The sequence below is a fragment of the Heptranchias perlo genome, chromosome 31 (genome assembly GCF_035084215.1).
Source record: "Heptranchias perlo isolate sHepPer1 chromosome 31, sHepPer1.hap1, whole genome shotgun sequence".
NCBI classification, from domain to species: Eukaryota; Metazoa; Chordata; class Chondrichthyes; order Hexanchiformes; family Hexanchidae; genus Heptranchias; species Heptranchias perlo.
In genome coordinates, this window is record NC_090355.1 from 37,087,763 (window position 1) to 37,105,294 (window position 17,532).

The 17,532-nt window shown below is 46.3% G+C and overlaps 1 protein-coding gene across 1 annotated transcript in view; it reads right to left on the minus strand.

The window, feature by feature from the left end:
- Positions 1–16,715, minus strand: part of LOC137300749 (ADAMTS-like protein 2) — a 115,782-nt gene extending 99,067 nt beyond the window's left edge. Inside the window, 3 exon segments of the mRNA XM_067970022.1 lie at positions 3,287–3,429; positions 13,332–13,449; positions 16,616–16,715. Of these exon segments, the coding sequence (XP_067826123.1) occupies positions 3,287–3,429; positions 13,332–13,448 (260 nt within the window). The 5' untranslated portion in view covers position 13,449; positions 16,616–16,715.
- Positions 16,716–17,532: the final 817 nt, after the last annotated feature.

The following is a 17,532-nucleotide window of genomic DNA, read 5'->3' on the forward strand; positions in this document are numbered from 1 at the left end:
ACGCATGTCACCGACTGCTTGTTTCGCAGGGCCTCGTATAATGTCAACTTCCCCATGGACGACCTCAGCCAGACGGAGAGGGCAGTGGGATTCCACTCTGTGGCTGGCTTCCCACAGGTACAGGGTGCAATCGATTGCACCCATATAGCAATCTGAGCACCTCCACATGAGCCAGGATTGTTCATCAACAGAAAGGGGTATCACTCAGTCAACACTCAGCTCCTTTGTGACCACCGCAAAAGATTCTTTCACGTGTGCGCCAGATTCCTTGACAGCTGCCATGATTTCTTCATTGAGGGAATCCAACATCCCGGACCTCTTCCACGCACTGAACACCCTTAAGGGCTGGCTCCTCGGGGACAAGGGATACCCCCTGCACGTGGCTCATGACACCTCTGAGGAATCCCATCAGCGAGCAACAGCGTCGATATAGCCACATCGCCACCAGGTCTATAACTGAACATGCGATAGGGCCGCTCAAAATGCGATTTCAGTACCTCGATTGCTCTGGGGGAGCGCTTCAATACACGCCAGCGAGAGTGGGTCACATTATAGTAGTGTATTGCATCCTGCACAACATGGTGCTACAGAGAGGGGTACCAGTTGAGGAGGCCCCATCCCCTCATCCACGTCAGCCATCCCCATTGAGAAGCAGGAGGACGCACCCATGGGCAGAGCGGCAGCTCAACTGGCTGCTCGTGAGGCCAAGGAATCACTCACTTGTGAACGGTGAAGATCAGAAAGTGAGAACAGCCCAGTCCTCAGACCACCTAGAAAGAGCAGCGCCAACACCCTGCACAAAACAGTCCTGCAACCACACATACACCCACTGTAAAGTGACCCACTGGGTGGCATCAAGTGTTGCCATTCATGGTGAAGCACATGAAAGGGCACTATCACAAAACCCAGTCAAAAATGGGCAAGATGTGACAGTAGTGGTGAGAATGATAACATTTAATGTGACTTTAACAAAAACCAAATAGAAATGAAAAAGTGACATTGTGCATACCCTTCATGATCACAAATACTTAGCCTTTCTCTTCCTGCTACTTCTACGTGGTGCATCCCCTGTGGCTGCAGCAGAGGTAGTGGCAGGGTGCTCATGTTCATGCCCTGTCTGCTTAGATGCTTTCGGCCTAGGCCCTCTGGGTTTTGGAGCCCGTGAGGGCCCCTCCAAAGACTGCTCCACCTGCACAGGGACAGACTAGGCCACCTGGAGGAGGCAGCATTGTGGGTACTGGTTGAGCGGGGGACCATGGGTGAGACATGGGGGCGCTTTGAGTGACGTCCCCACTTCCATGTCCCCTTTCGCCATCATCCCTCTCTTGGGCCAGGCCCAAATCACTCCTACCACCCTGATGGGGAACAGTTTGGAGGACATGTGTGATACCTTGGAAGACCACTTCTAAAATATCTGTCAGCCTGCTTAAGGCAGCAGGATGTTGTTCACAGTGAGTCCGAACAGCCGTTGTCAGGGCCTGAATGGACTCATTTGTGAGCAGTGCTTGAAGCTAAATGGAGGCTAACCGCCTCTTTATCACAGACATTCCTGTAATTACCTGCGACACTGTCTCAGACAGTTGTGCATATCCCTGTGACAGTAACTCAGAGATTCCCTCCCGTACTTGTGCCACCATTCCACTCATGCAAGAGTTGGACTCCTCCATCCTCTGTGCTATTGTGGAGAGTGCGTGTGGTACCTGTTCCAGTACCTTGCAAATGTGCTGCTGTCCCTCGATCATTCTCCTTTTAAAGGGTGGCCCCTGGGGTTCAGCTGAGCAGAGCCTGGAGAAGAGTGCACCCACCGATGTGGACTCTCCACAGCGGCCCCTGCCACCAGTCTCTGCTCGTGCTCACTTGTGTGTGGTGACTCACCAGGTACCAACCCAACTAACTGACTACTAGGACCCACCGAGGTGTGTGTATCTGCGCTGGTGGATGGCTCGCTAAGATGTGATGATGTGCCCTTAGAGGCGGGAGTTCCTCTGAGGAATCGCCCTTTCCCATCACTGCGGTCGTTGAAGGACCTGGAAGAGAACAGAAGGCAATGTTAAGTATCATCACAGATGCATCATGATGCAATGAGCAAAATGAGGCGTTCAACATGTCAATCATTGTTAACATCAATTCATGTTGTGTGTAATGTGTGTTAAAGTAGTGTCACCAGCTGTTTGTGGGGTGCCAGTCTCTGTGTCCCCGACAGACAGGCACTCAAGGGAGCGACTGTTCTCCTGGGCCTCCTCCTCCATGTCCGTGAGGACCACTATTTGTTGTCGCCCCGCTCCAGTCCTCGCCCTCTCGCGTGCATTTCGCGCTCTCTTCTCCTAGAAGGGGAGAAAGTACAGACATGTGAGTGAGTGATGGTGACGTGGCCAACCAATGAATGCATTGTTTTGGGTGAGGCTGACCATGAAAGAGGTGCATCAGAGGGTGAGTATGAGACAGAGACTGAATGAGGATTGGGGTGAGTGGTAGTAGTGGGGTCACAAATGGGGATGAGCCTTAAGCGGGTTTGAGGAGGGATGTGATCGAGTAGTCTTGGCAGTGCAAAATGAGTTGGGAGTGATGTAGAACATGGAATGCAGGAGAATCAGAAAGTGTGCTCACTTTTGCTGACATAGGTCACTGAAGCGCTTCCTGCGCTGGACCAAGTGAGACAGATGTTGCCGCTGCTGGTGACCACCTCTGCCACCTCGAGCCAGGCTTCTTGATGGCAGAAGCAGGGCACTTCTTCCTATTGGCCAGGTAAAACAGTTCCCTCCTCCTCCTCACCCCAGCCAGTAGCACCTGAAGTGAGGCATCATTAAATCTTGGAGCAGCCTTGCCCCTATGCTGCTCTATTGTGTCGTTTTGGTCTTTGCCCCAGCAAAAGCCATTGGAGCAATGGTCCTTTAAATAGACTCGCTCCAGCTAACAACCTGCCATGTGGGTGCGCAGTCCGCCCACCTTTCGGACCGCAAATCCGGAAGCTACGTTAAGGGCTACCAATTAACGCGATCACGTGGGGAGCGGTAAGATTTTATTATCGGGGTTTGCCGCACACCCACTGACCCCCCCCCCCACCACCAACTGCCATTTGAAAATCGAGCCCATTATTACTCGATTAGTTATACCCAACATTTTAACCAGTCTTCTCTTCACACATGCTGACTGACCTGCTGTGCACAGCCAGCATTTTCTCTTTATTTCAGATTCCTTTGTCATAATATTTATTGACCAGATGTCCCCATTTTGTGTCAATCTGTAATAAAATACACACTCCCTACACATGTGTGTTTGTTTCTACCTTTGCTTTAGACAGTATCTTTCTTGTGTTTTGATGCCTCCTCCACAAGTCCGGGTGCATCCTGTCCATTTGGCCCATTCACCCCACCAATAGGCAGTATTATCTAGTCCTTCTTCTAAACTATTGGATGTCTGAGCCACTTGCTAGGAGAAAGAAAAAAGAAATAATATTTATTTTGAAATAATGAGTTTTCTTTATTAGTGTTCATCTTGATGAGCATCCTATCAACCAGTGTTTGAATCTTCAACATCACTGGCTGAATGCCTTACATCCCCTCACAGGTAGTATTGTGGTATAATGCATTGGAGCTCCATCACACAGTGCCATGGAGATAGCATGAAGGTTTGCAAGGCCTCCTAGTGACAACCTTATCAGCTTGGAATCCAGGCACTTCTCCACAGGGAAAAAGGGAAACCTGAGGTGACAGTCACCCCAAACACATTTGACCATTCAGTAGCCAATCATCAAGTAGGTCTTCTGCTCCTCCTGTTGGTCAGGGAAAATGTGAAGCACTACAGGAGGAGAAAATAAGGGGATGATTAAAAAAAATTCTCACAAAACACTTAAACCATATGCCAGGCGACCAAGGAATCATCATCATCTTCAGTAATAGATAGCTTTCAGCAATGGCCTGATAAATGCAGCTATTCTTCAAAACTATAAACAATCAGAAAAACAAGGCAGTATATCAAAGTAAATGATCATTCATTTTTTAACCCAAGAAACCTTCTTCTAAACCCATTTCCTATTCAGGAACCCAGATAGTACTCAAATGGCAAATCCTAGCTTTCAAAATACTCTTACAATCTTTCAGGACAGTTTCTTAGAGCAGCACATTCTAGAGCCAACCAGAGAGCAGGCTATTCTAGATCTGGTGATGTGTAATGAGACAGGATTAATTAATGACCTCATTGTAAAGGAGCCTCTAGGTAGCAGTGATCACAATATGATTGTGAAATTCACATTCAATTTGAGGGAGAGAAGAGTAAGTCTAAGACTAGTGTTTTAAACTTAAGTAAGGGCAATTATGAGGGCATGAAGACAGAGCTGGCTAAAGTGAACTGGGAAATTAGGTTAAGGGATGTGTCAGTAGAGATGCAGTGGCAGACATTTAATGAGATATTTCATAACACTCAAAGATATATTCCAGTGAGAAAGAAAGACTCTAGGGGAAGGACGTACCATCCGTGGGTAACTAACGAAGTTAGATAGTATCAAATCGAAAGAAAAAAAAGCATACAATTCTACGAAGATTAGTGACAGGTCAGAAGATTGCTGTTTTTTATATTCTGACCAAAGGATAATAAGGAGGGAGAAATTACAGTACCAGAGAAAGATAGCTAGAAATACAAAAACAGATAGTAAGAGTTTCTACAGGTATTTAAAAAGGAAAAAAAAAGTAAAGTGAGTGTTGGTCCTCTAGAGTAAGTCTGGGAAATAATTAAAGGAGAACAAGGAAATGGCAGATGAATTGAACAGATATTTTGCGTCCGTCTTCACTGTAGAGGATACAAATAACAGGCCAGAAATAATTTTCTTTTTAAAAATTCGTTCATGGGATGTGGGTGTCGCTGGCGAGGCCAGCATTTATTACTCATCCCTAATTGCCCTCAAGGTGGTGACGAGCCGCCTTCTTGAACCGCTGCAGTCAGTGTGAAGGTTCTCCCACAGTGCTGTTAGGAAGGGAGTGCCAGGATTTTGACCCAGCGACAATGAAGGAACGGCGATATATTTCCAAGTCGGGATGGTGTGTGACTTGGAGGGGAACGTGCAGGTGGTGTTGTTCCCATGAACCTGCTGCTCTTGTCCTTCTAGGTGGTAGAGGTCGCGGGTTTGGGAGGTGCTGTCAAAGAAGCCTTGGCGAGTTGCTGCAGTGCATCCTGTGGATGGTACACACTGCAGCCACTGTGCGCCGGTGGTGAAGGGAGTGAATGTTTAGGGTGGTGGATGGGGTGCCAATCAAGCGGGCTGCTTGGTCCTGGATGGTGTCGAGCTTCGAGTGTTGTTGGAGCTGCACTCATCCAGGCAAGTGGAGAGTATTCCATCACACTCCTGACTTGTGTCTTGTAGATGGTGGAAAGGCTTTGGGGAGTCAGGAGGTGAGTCACTCACCACAGAATACCCAGCCTCTGGCCTGCTCTTGTAGCCACAGTATTTATATGGCTGGTCCAGTTAAGTTTCTGGTCAATACTACCCCCAGGATGTTGATGGTGGGGGAATTCGGTGATGGTAATGCCGTTGAATGTCAAGGGGAGGTGGTTAGACTCTCTCTTGTTTGAGATGGTCATTGCCTGGCACTTTTCGGGCGCAAATGTTACTTGCCACTTATCAGCCCAAGCCTGGATGTTGTCCAAGTCTTGCTGCATGTGGGCTCAAACTGCTTCATTATCTGAGGGGTTGCAAATGGAACTGAACACTGTGCAATCATCAGCGAACATCCCCATTTCTGACCTTATGATGGAGGGAAGGTCAATGATAAAGCAGCTGAAGATGGTTGGGCCTAGGATACTGCCCTGAGGAACTCCTGCAGCAACGTCCTGGGGCTGAGATGATTGACCTCCAACAACCACTACCATCTTCCTTTGTGCTACTTATGACTCCAGCCACTGGAGAATTTTTCCCCTGATTCCCATAGACTTCAATTTTACGAGGGCTCCTTGGTGCCACACTCGGTCAAATGCTGCCTTGATGTCAAGGGCAGTCACTCTCACCTCACCTCTGGAATTCAGCTCTTTTGTCCATTTTTTGACCAAGACTGTAATGAGGTCTGGAGCCAAGTGGTCCTGGTGGAACCCAAACTGAGCATCGGTGAGCAGGTTATTGGTGAGTAAGTGCCGCTTGATAGCACTGTCGATGACACCTTCCATCACTTTGCTGATGATTGAGAGTAGACTGATGGGGCAGTAATTGGCCAGATTGGATTTGTCCTGCTTTTTGTGGACAGGACATACCTGGGCAATTTTCCACATTGTCGGGTAGATGCCAGTGTTGTAGCTGTACTGGAACAGCTTGGTTGGAGGCGCAGCTAGTTCTGGAGCACAAGTTCTGCATTACAACAGGGATGTTGTCGGGGCCCATAGCCTTTACTGTATCCAGTGCACTCAGCAGTTTCTTGATATCACGTGGAGTGTATCGAATTGGCTGAAGACTGGCTTCTGTGATGGTGGGGATATCGGGAGGAGGCCGAGATGGATCATCGACTCGGCACTTCTGGCTGAAGACGGTTGCAAACGCTTCAGCCTCGTCTTTTGCACTCACGTGCTGGACTCCACCATCATTGAGGATGGGGATGTTTGCAGAGCCTCCTCCTCCTGTTAGTTGATTAATTGTACACCACCATTCACGACTGAATGTGGCACGACTGCAGAGCTTTGACCTGATCATGAATCATAAAAAGTTAGTATGCAGGTACAGCAAGTGATTAGGAACGCAAATGGAATGTTGTCATTTATTGCAAGGGGAATGGAATATAAAAGTAGAGATGTTTTGCTACAGTTGTACAGGGCATTGGTGAGACCACATCTAGAATACTGTATTCAGTGTTGGTCTCCTTATTTAAGAAAGGACATAATTACTTTGAAGGTGGTTCAGGGAAGGCTCACTGGACTGATTCCTGGGATGAGGGGGTTATCTTATGAGGAAAGGTTAGACAAGTTGGGCCTGTATATACTGGAGTTTAGATGAATGAGAGGTGATCTTATTGAAACATACAAGATCCTGAGGGGACTGGAAGGGGTAGATGCTGAGAGGGTGTTTCCCCTTGTGGGAGAGACTAGAACTAGGGGCCACAGTTTAAAAATAAGGGATCTCCCATTTAAGATGGTGATGGGGAGAAATTTTCTCAGAGGGTTGAGAGTCCATGGAACTCCCTTCTCCAGAGAGCAGTGGAGGCAGCGTCACTGAATATTTTTAAGTCCGAGTTAGATAGATTCCTGATTAACAAGGGAGTCAAAGGTTATAGTAGTTAGACAGGAAAGTAGGGTTAACGTCGCAATCGGATCAGCTATGATCTTATCAAATGGAAGAGCAGGCTCGAGGGGCCGAATGGCCTACTCCTGCTCTTAATTTGTATGTTCGTATGAAATCGGTTTCACTAGTACATAACCAACTGAAAGCAGGTCATTTACTTTCTTCTGATTGGTTTGGTGTTCTACGGCAAATTGAGGAGCAAATATGTAAGGAGATTACAGACAGCTGCAAGAAAAATAGGGTGGTAATAGTAGGGGACTTCAACTGTCCCAACATTGACTGGGACAGCCATAGCATTAGGGGCTTGGATGGAGAGAAATTTGTTGAGTGTATTCAGGAGGAATTTCTCATTCAGTATGTGGATGGCCCGACTAGAGAGGGGGCAAAACTTGACCTCCTCTTGGGAAATAAGGAAGGGCAGGTGACAGAAGTGTTAGTGAGGGATCACTTTGGGACCAGTGATCATAATTCCATTAATTTTAAGATAGCTATGGAGAAGGATAGGTCTGGCCCAAAAGTTAAAATTCTAAATTGGGGAAAGGCCAATTTTGATGGTATTAGACAGGAACTTTCAGAAGTTGATTGGCAGGCAAAGGGACGTCTGGTAAGTGGGAGGCCTTCAAAAGTGTGTTAACCAGGGTTCAGGGTAAGCACATTCCTTATAAAGTGAAGGGCAAGGCTGGTAGAAGTAGGGAACCTTGGATGACTCGGGAGATTGAGGCCCTAGTCAAAAAGGAGGCATATGACATGCACAGGCAGCTGGGATCAAGTGGATCCCTTGAAGAGTATAGAGATTGCCGGAGTAGAGTTAAGAGAGAAATCAGGAGAGCAAAAAGGGGACATGAGATTGCTTTGGCAGATAAGGCAAAGGAGAATCCAAAGAGCTTCTACAAATACATAAAGGGCAAAAGAGTAACTAGGGAGAGAGTAGGGCCTCTGAAGGATCAACAAGGTCATCTATGTGCGGAACCACAAGAGATGGGTGAGATCCTGAATGAATATTTCACATCGGTATTTACGGTTGAGAAAGGCATGGATGTTAGGGAACTTGGGGAAATAAATAGTGATGTCTTGAGGAGTGTACATATTACAGAGAGGGAGGTGCTGGAAGTCTTAACACGCATCAAGGTAGATAAATCTCCGGGACCTGATGAAATGTATCCCAGGACGTTATGGGAGGTTAGGAAGGAAATTGCGGGTCCCCGAGCAGAGATATTTGAATCATCGACAGCTACAGGTGAGGTGCCTGAAGATTGGAGGGTAGCAAATGTTGTGCCTTTGTTTAAGAAGGGTGGCAGGGAAAAGCCTGGGAACTACAGACCGGTGAGCCTGACATCTGTAGTGGGAAAGTTGTTAGAGGGTATTCTGAGGGACAGGCGTTTGGAGAGGCAGGGACTGATTAGGAACAGTCAGCATGGTTTTGAGAGAGGAAAATCATGTCTCACGAATTTGATTGAGTTTTTTGAAGGGGTAACCAAGAAGATAGATGAGGGCTGTGCAGTAGACGTGGTCTACATGGACTTTAGCAAAGCCTTTGACAAGGTACCACATGGTAGGTTGTTACATAAGGTTAAATCTCACGGGATCCAAGGTGAGGTAGCCAATTGGATACAAAATTGGATTGACGACAGAAGACAGAGGGTGGTTGTAGAGGGTTGTTTTTCAAACTGGAGGCCTGTGAGCAGCAGTGTGCCTCAGGGATCGGTGCTGGGTCCGCTGTTATTTGTTATTTATATTAATGATTTGGATGAGAATTTAGGAGGCATGGTTAGTAAGTTTGCAGATGACACCAAGATTGGTGGCATTGTGGACAGTGAAGAAGGTTATCTAGGATTGCAACGGGATCTTGATAAATTGGGCCAGTGGGCCGATGAATGGCAGATGGAATTTAATTTAGATAAATGTGAGGTGATGCATTTTGGTAGATCAAATCGGGCCAGGACCTACTCCGTTAATGGTATGGCGTTGGGGAGAGTTATAGAACAAAGAGATCTAGGAGTACAGGTTCATAGCTCCTTGAAAGTGGAGTCACAGGTGGATAGGGTGGTGAAGAAGGCATTCGGCATGCTTGGTTTCATTGGTCAGAACATTGAATACAGGAGTTGGGATGTCTTGTTGAAGTTGTACAAGACATTAGTTAGGCCACACTTGGAATACTGTGTACAGTTCTGGTCACCCTATTATAGAAAGGATATTATTAAACTAGAAAGAGTGCAGAAAAGATTTACTAGGATGCTACCGGGACTTGATGGTTTGACTTATAGGGAGAGGTTGGATAGACAGACTTTTTTCCCTGGAGAGTAGGAGGTTAAGGGGTGATCTTATAGAAGTCTATAAAATAATGAGGGGCATAGATAAGGTAGATAGTCAAAATCTTTTCCCAAAGGTAGGGGAGTGTATAACGAGGGGGCATAGATTTAAGGTGAGAGGGGAGATACAAAAGGGTCCAGAGGGGCAATTTTTTCACTCAAAGGGTGGTGAGTGTCTGGAACGAGCTGCCAGAGGCAGTAGTAGAGGCGGGTACAATTTTGTCTTTTAAAAAGCATTTGGACAGTTACATGGGTAAGATGGGTATAGAGGGCGATGGGCCAAGTGCAGGCAATTGGGACTAGCTTAGTGGTATAAACTGGGCGACATGGACATGTTGGGCCGAAGGGCCTGTTTCCACGTTGTAAACTTCTAACTTCTATGAGTCCATCCCACAGTCAGTCAATGAGATTTCTTGTTACTACAAACTGAGAAAGAAGCAGACTTTCCATCTAGAAGTAAACTCTGGTCATGTGTTTGGCAGGTGCTCTGGTCACGTGGCCAAAAGCTTTATTGCTTAGCAATGGTATTTTTTAAAATCAAAACCACTTTTTTGATTTTTGTTGCAGAGGAATCTCACTGCCACGAAATCAGAGAAACAAAATCCAGGGCAGGAACCTCCCATTCCCCACCTTTTGCACAGGAACCGTTCCTCTTCTTCAAAACTACCATCATCACTTCCTCCTCAAAAAGCCCCCGCTCAGACCCTGTTCCCTCTTCACGTACCTCCAGCTAATCTCCTTTTCCTTTCTAAGATTGTAAATCCAGTCAGCCAGCTCTGTGCTCACTTCTCAAACGATCCCTTCAGTTTGGCTTCTGCCCCACACCCAGCACTAAGATTGCCCTGGTCAAAGCCACCAACAATTGCACATTGCCCTTTCTTGTCTTGCTCATCCGCGCCTCAGTGTTCAAAACAATTGGCCACTCCGTCCTCTCACCTCCATTCTTCCATGGTCCACCTCTGTGGGACTACCCTCACTAGTTACACTTCTACCTGGTTCAACGTGGCCAGCACATTTCTAGCAAAGGCTTCTGCTTTCTCCTCTGCAGTCACCTCAACAGTTCCATCCTAAGATCTTGAACATATCATTCCCACCCAGATCTACGTTCACCACTCTCATAATTCCCTGCTTAAACACCATGTTGTCAGATTGCTTGCCCAACATTAAACTGTGGATGAGCCAGAACTTTCTCCAACTGAACATTGGCAAAACTGACACCATCCTATTTGGCTCCCCACCAAAATTGTGTACCATAGCCCCCTAACTCCATCCCCCTACCCAGCTGCTCATTCAGGCTGATCCAGATGATATGCAGTCTTGGTGTCCTGTTCATTGAGATGAGCTTCAATCCCCAACCCATCCATTGCCTGTATCATGTCCCACACCAAATCTCACTCACCCATCACCCCAGTCTTTCCTAAGCTCCATGTCCCCCAGTGTATTGAATTTTAAAATCCTCATTCTTGTATACAAGCCTCTCCATGGCTTTGCCTCATCCTACCTCTGCAACCTCCTCCAGCCCTACATCCTAGCTTGTTTTATGGTCTTCTGACTCTGGCTTCCTGTGCATACCACCCCGCCTCCACTCTACCACTAGTAGCAGAGCAGTTAGCTATCTTTAACTATGGGGTTCCATCCCTAAACCCCTCTACTTTGCTGCCTGTCACCACCATTGAGAGTCATCAAAACCTATCTTTTCAACCATACCTTCCTAATTCTTCTACTGCTCAGCATCCCTTTCTCCTCTGAAGAGCTTTGGGACATTTACTACATTAAAGACACTATATAAATGCAAATTGCTATGTGTAACAAAAACAAAATGACAGATGCAAATGTCACTACAACCTCAGTGCAGCATGGTCCCAAAAGTTGTTTATAACATTTGGGGCCTCATCAATGTTTAAATTGGGTCAATTCAATTTTACAACTACCCATAGCATTTGGCTCCAGTTTTAGGGGGCTGTCACAAATGTTCACACACTTACAATGATATCCCAGTTGCTCAAACTAACCACAAATATAAAGGGCACAGCAGCAGCCAGAAACTTCAGAGATTATCTCGAAGTGAGCACAATAGATCTGTGAAGTAATTACAACCACTTTCAAATGCAGGTTCTTTTCCCAGTGCACTGCTCAGGCTCTCCTCCCTGCTGGGCTTCTCCAACTTTCCTGCCTGGCGGATCTTTCAGATTGTCCTGCTCAATAGGCTGCTCAGAATGTTAATGTGTTTGTTCCTGGTTTTGGGCTGAACAATAAATGGACCATGGCTGCAGCTGCTCAGCTATACAGTCACTGAGGGATCCTCAGGATCCAGGATAAAATGTATCCATACATATTAGTTTACCTGTTCTAGAATAAGGTTAATTTTGTGGTCTCAGAGGGACATATCTTTTGAGGTAGTTTCACTCAAGTGTCTCTACAGTGATGTTAGTGACCAAGGGCCCGCCTGTGTCCTGGAATAGCTGCATCCAGCCAGAAGAGTGTATTGCCGTGCTCACACGGCTCGGGATCAGCTTGCAGGCTAGTCTGAAATTCCAGACTATTCAAATGAATTGTTCCATTCCAGGGCAAGACAGCCCCTCTCCATCATTAACTTTATTGGAGCAGCTAAAGGAAAGAGACATAAAATATATCTCCATAAGACCACAGTGAACCTTATTGTATAATTAGTACGCTGCATTTTTGAGTGTACTTTTTCAACTACAGACAAGGCAAGTATTTTGAATAGAAAATGCTCCCCCTGGACTTTCCTTCCCCTTTAATATTTAACTATGAAAGTAATTCCTGCACCATGCACAATTTTGTAAAAACATAAATCAATCATACAGGGCAACAAGGTTACTTGTCAAGACTATTGTGTCTGGATTGCTTTTAATTAACTTGTTAAAATTGTTGTTTACTAGTAGTCTGCACGGACCAACAGAAACATCAGTATGCCCTGCCCTACAGGGCACAGCTTGATTTAGGCACTATGCCCAGGGTGGATGCAAACACATTTCAACTCCAACAGACATTTAAATAGTTATCTCTTTATAACTGTAGACAAACCCTAAACAAATGTTTGGTTTCAAAAAACATTCAGTCCCATAGCTGAGATGTTATTCAAGGCATAACATTCAAAACCAGAATTAGTAAAAGCCTGAAATAGTAATCTGCAGTAACGTAAACAAGCAGAAAGCTGGACTATTTTGGCAGGTAAGATGTAACATTCTGTTCACAAGCAGATGTGTGCTAAGTAACTGGCACATTCACAGTGCACCACTTTACCTCATGTAAGTTATGAGAGTGTAAGGTCACACAAGGGTTCTACACAAGGCATCACACTGAAAATATATTTTTCTATCCCCATTTTACTTACACTGTAATAAATTAAGTTGACAAGTTCTCCCCCATAATACTTCACAAGTGGATTCCAAATCCTAGCAATGCTGTCTGAGGGAGGTACTTCCCATGGGGAAGGATAAATTTAATACAAAACACTAGACAGGAATCAAATTTTATTTATAAAAATAAGTGACCAGCAAATTCTTGGTACGACAGATTGGCTAAGGTAAAGCTTGCTGAGGGAAAACAACAAAGATGCTGGCAACAACACTGATTAGCAAACAGCTGTAGTAACTGTTCTCTCACAGGTAACAGCTGTTCAAACAGTCACATTAAGCGATTCAGCGCAAAAGATTTACACAAAGAACTAAAAGGAAAAGAATGATTTAAACGATAAAAGTATAAGACTGGGAAACAGTTCCAAACATAGGCTCGATACTCACGTGTAACGCTAGAGCAGCAACAGTTTCAATAAATAACGCAACAGCAATCAGACAGTGCATGGAGACAGCTGCATCCCAACCAAAAGTACCTTTGGAATTCCATTTAACTAAATTCATACTGGAAGGAAGCAAACATAAGGGAGATTCACATTGATAATTATTTGAAGTTTAATGATTTGTTAACAAGGTGAAGGAATATGGCAGATATTACACAATCAGTAAATTTGCATATAGTGTAATTATTTAATCAGAATTAAATCTGTAAGTAGCAGCTCAATGGCTGTATGACAGCACTATAGTTTCACCCACACTGTAGGAGAGAAAGCACCTAGCCTGCACCTAAACTTCACTGACAGAAATGGAAAGTCACTGTGTGGAGCATCTTAGGGACACAAGGTTGCATTCCACTGCTCCAAGGTGCAGTGTATTCATACACCAACTCACTAGATCAACTGAAAAGGGCTATTTTATGTTGTGTTAAAGTGGTTTACTACTAGGATTGTATCATTGTGTTAGTCTCAGAAATATTTGCAAGTACCGCAGATGGCACTAACTAATGGCTGGATCAAGAGCTTTCAAAATCACTTAACACTTTGTTGAATTGTTTTATCTCCTTTGATTGACACAACCTATTTCGGGCACTAGAAATAAATTGATTTGATTTTTTTTTCAAATCAGTGGATACTGCTCACAGCAAATGAGTTTTCCTTCATCAGTGCATATAATATGATCATGGCAAGAGCACCACTGGTCATTTACAAGTATCATTTAGATTTATATTAATCAGATGTTACACCCAAAATAACACCAACAGTCAATTGTCTCTGATAGAGACAATAAACTCAGATAGTACTGCACCATTCCTGGTGCATACTGAAGTATTATTCCAATAAATGTTACTGTACTAATGCATTAATTCCATGGTTTTTACTGCACTTCCCTTGTACTGATGCATAAATCCAGTAGATTTTAGTGCACTATCCAGTACTGAGATCAATCCTATAGATTTTACTACACTGCCCTGTGTTGCCATATCAGTCCAACAAATTTCATTGCAATGCCCTTGTACCAATGAATCAACAGAGTAGATTTTACAGCATTGCGTTTGTATTGATACATTGACGAACCTGTGACTATTCACCTTGGGGGGAGAGGTAAACAAGATCTCACTGGGGTTGTGATGGCTCCAACATAATATGCCTAGTGATGGAAGAATGGGACCAAGTTGATTCTCTGTCGCAGACTCGGTAACCCGATAGCTAAGTTAGGCAGGTCTGCAGTATTGCTAACGATTGACCTGTCAACCCACCTCATTAATGGGTCTAGATGGGTAGATCTGCCCTAAAGGCTGGATTTATTCCCACGGTGTCAATATCCCTGAAAATCAATGCCCTATGCCCTACCGCTATGCCCTGCGGTACAGAGGGATCTGGGTGTCCTCGTACATGAAACACAAAAAGTCCACATACAGGTGCAGCAGGTAATCTGGAAGGCAAACGGAATATTAGTCTTTATTTCTAGGGGGATGGAGCATAAAAGCAGGGAAGTTATGCTACAACTGTACAGGGTGCTGGTGAGACCACACCTGCAGTACTGCGTACAGTTCTGGTGCCCCTATTTAAGGAAGGACATACTTGCATTGGAGGCAGTTCAGAGAAGGTTCACTAGGTTGATTCCAGTTATGGAAGGGTTATCTTATGAGGAAAGATTGAAAGGTCTATACTCATTGAAGTTTAGAAGAATGAGAAGAGATCTTATTGAAACATACAAGATTCTGAGAGGACTCGATAGGGTAGATGCTGAGAGGATATTACCCCTCATGGGGGAATCTAAAACTGGGGGGGGGGGGGGGGGGGAAGGAGACACATAGTCTCAGAATAAGGGGTCACCCGTTTAAGACAGAAATAAGGAGGAATTTCTTCTCCCAGATGGTCGTGAATCTTTGGAATTCTTCACCCCAAAAAGCTGTGGAGGCTGAGTCATTGAATACATTCAAGGCTGAGTTAGACAAACTTTTGATCAGCAAGGGAGTCAAAGGATATGGGGAAAGGGCACGAAAGTGGAGTTGAGGTAAAAATCAGATCAGCCACGATCTCATTAAATGGCGGAGCAGGCTCAAGGGGCCGAATGGCCTACTCCTGCTCCTCTTATGGTCTTATGGGTAGGATGGTCGGAGTGGACAAGCAGCATGGAGCTTACCGGTCAGTGTTTTGTGCTAGTAAACTGCATGGTTTTAGCTGCTTCAACTCCAGCAGCACTCGTGTGCACATTTGTGGATCCCTGATTGTGGGTCCCTAACCCTTGAGTCTTGCCAGCTTGTCCCCAAGCTATTTGGACTTTATCAACTGGAGTAAATGCTACCCAGAAACAGCGTGCACTTTATACTAGGCATGTAGAAACTCTACCTGTGTGAATTTCTCAGCAGTTTGGTTTCACACTTCAGCATGGTGACAGGCTTCCATATTTGTCAGACACCAAGCTGACCATAAAGAAGTACTAATCTACCAATCCAGTATATTTTACTACACCATCCACGTGTTGATGTATCAATGCAATAGAATAACTTGCATTGCTCCATATTCCAATTGATTTGATTGCACTGTCTTTGTATGTATCAATGCAATCGATTTTACTGCACTGTCTCTGCACTAGTGTATTAATACAATAAATCTTTAAAGAATATTACAGTTTCTTGTAGAGTTTCGATTTGTTGGCACTCACAGAGCCTTAATGGCAGGTGGCTAAACACTACAGGACCACCTGGTATTGATTAAATTCAGACATTCTAGGAATAAAAATCAAGAATGAAAATGTTTCACAAGCTAAATCGAACACTGCCGTCCAAAAACATACAAGGAATATATCTAGTTAAGAAGTTATTGCAACAGATATGTCGCGTTCTGCAACTAATGGAGAAATGGCCTCTCCAGAGAAACATTAATACTTGGAGGTGTCCAGAAAAGTTACAACGGATTAAATGCAACTGAAGTCTCTGAACTGTTTTGCTGTTTCCTAAACATTAATCTGCCTTTTTTAAAATGCACAGAGAACACTAATAAATAAATAAGTGTGCGTTGCTTGCGCAAATATTTAAATATATTTATAGAAACACACTGAGCGCCTCCTTCATACACCTTTAAATCCACCTCGCTAACTATGTGAAGTTTAAACTTAACGCAGGCGATCAAACTCAGACTGGGAAAGCGATAAAGCGAAGGCTCATTAACAGACAGGTCACATTCCCCCCAAGCACAACGCGACCGGTCACTCAATTCAACACTTACCTTCACTCGGACCGTGGGCTGATGTCCGAACCAACCGTCAAAACTCAAACCAAGCGGGAAATGACCAGTGCAGAGCGCGCTGCCAGTGGACGACCCCCACCCCCTCGCGCTGCCAGTGGACGACCCCCACCCCCTCGCGCTGCCAGTGGACGACCCCCACCCCCTCGCGCTGCCAGTGGACGACCCCCACCCCCTCGCGCTGCCAGTGGACGACCCCCACCCCCTCGCGCTGCCAGTGGACGACCCCCACCCCCTCGCGCTGCCAGTGGACGACCCCCACCCCCTCGCGCTGCCAGTGGACGACCCCCACCCCCTCGCGCTGCCAGTGGCTCTCTCGGCTCCGGCTGATCCCCGTGCCCAGAGGCTCCCCCGAGTACGAAGCGCCCGCTTCACGGTTCAGCAGCAACGTCAGGCGAGGCCCGGTGCGAGCAGCTCCCGGCCTCTCTCACTCGCTGCACTTTGAATGGTTTTCAGTGTTTATTTGACGAGCTTTTTATACCTGCCGCCGCCGCCGCCGCCGCGTTCACACCGCCTGCTCCCGCCCAGTCCGCCCGCCCCGCCTCCCGCTGCAATGCGCCTGCGCCATTCCAAACCGCGCCTGCGCCGCTAACACCCAACTGCCCTCTGCGCCTGCGCGCTTCGTTTCCGAAAAAAAAACAACCGCCCAAATTACCCGTCACCCGCGGCCCGGCCCCTGGAACCCGCCCCGGACCCGGACCCCCGACACCGGCCCCCGGCCCCTGGAACCCGCCCCGGACCCGGACCCCCGACACCGGCCCCTGGAACCCGCCCCGGACCCCCGACACCGGCCCCTGGAACCCGCCCCGGACCCCCGACACCGGCCCCCGGCCCCTGGAACCCGCCCCGGACCCGGACCCCCGACACCGGCCCCCGGCCCCTGGAACCGGACCCCCGAC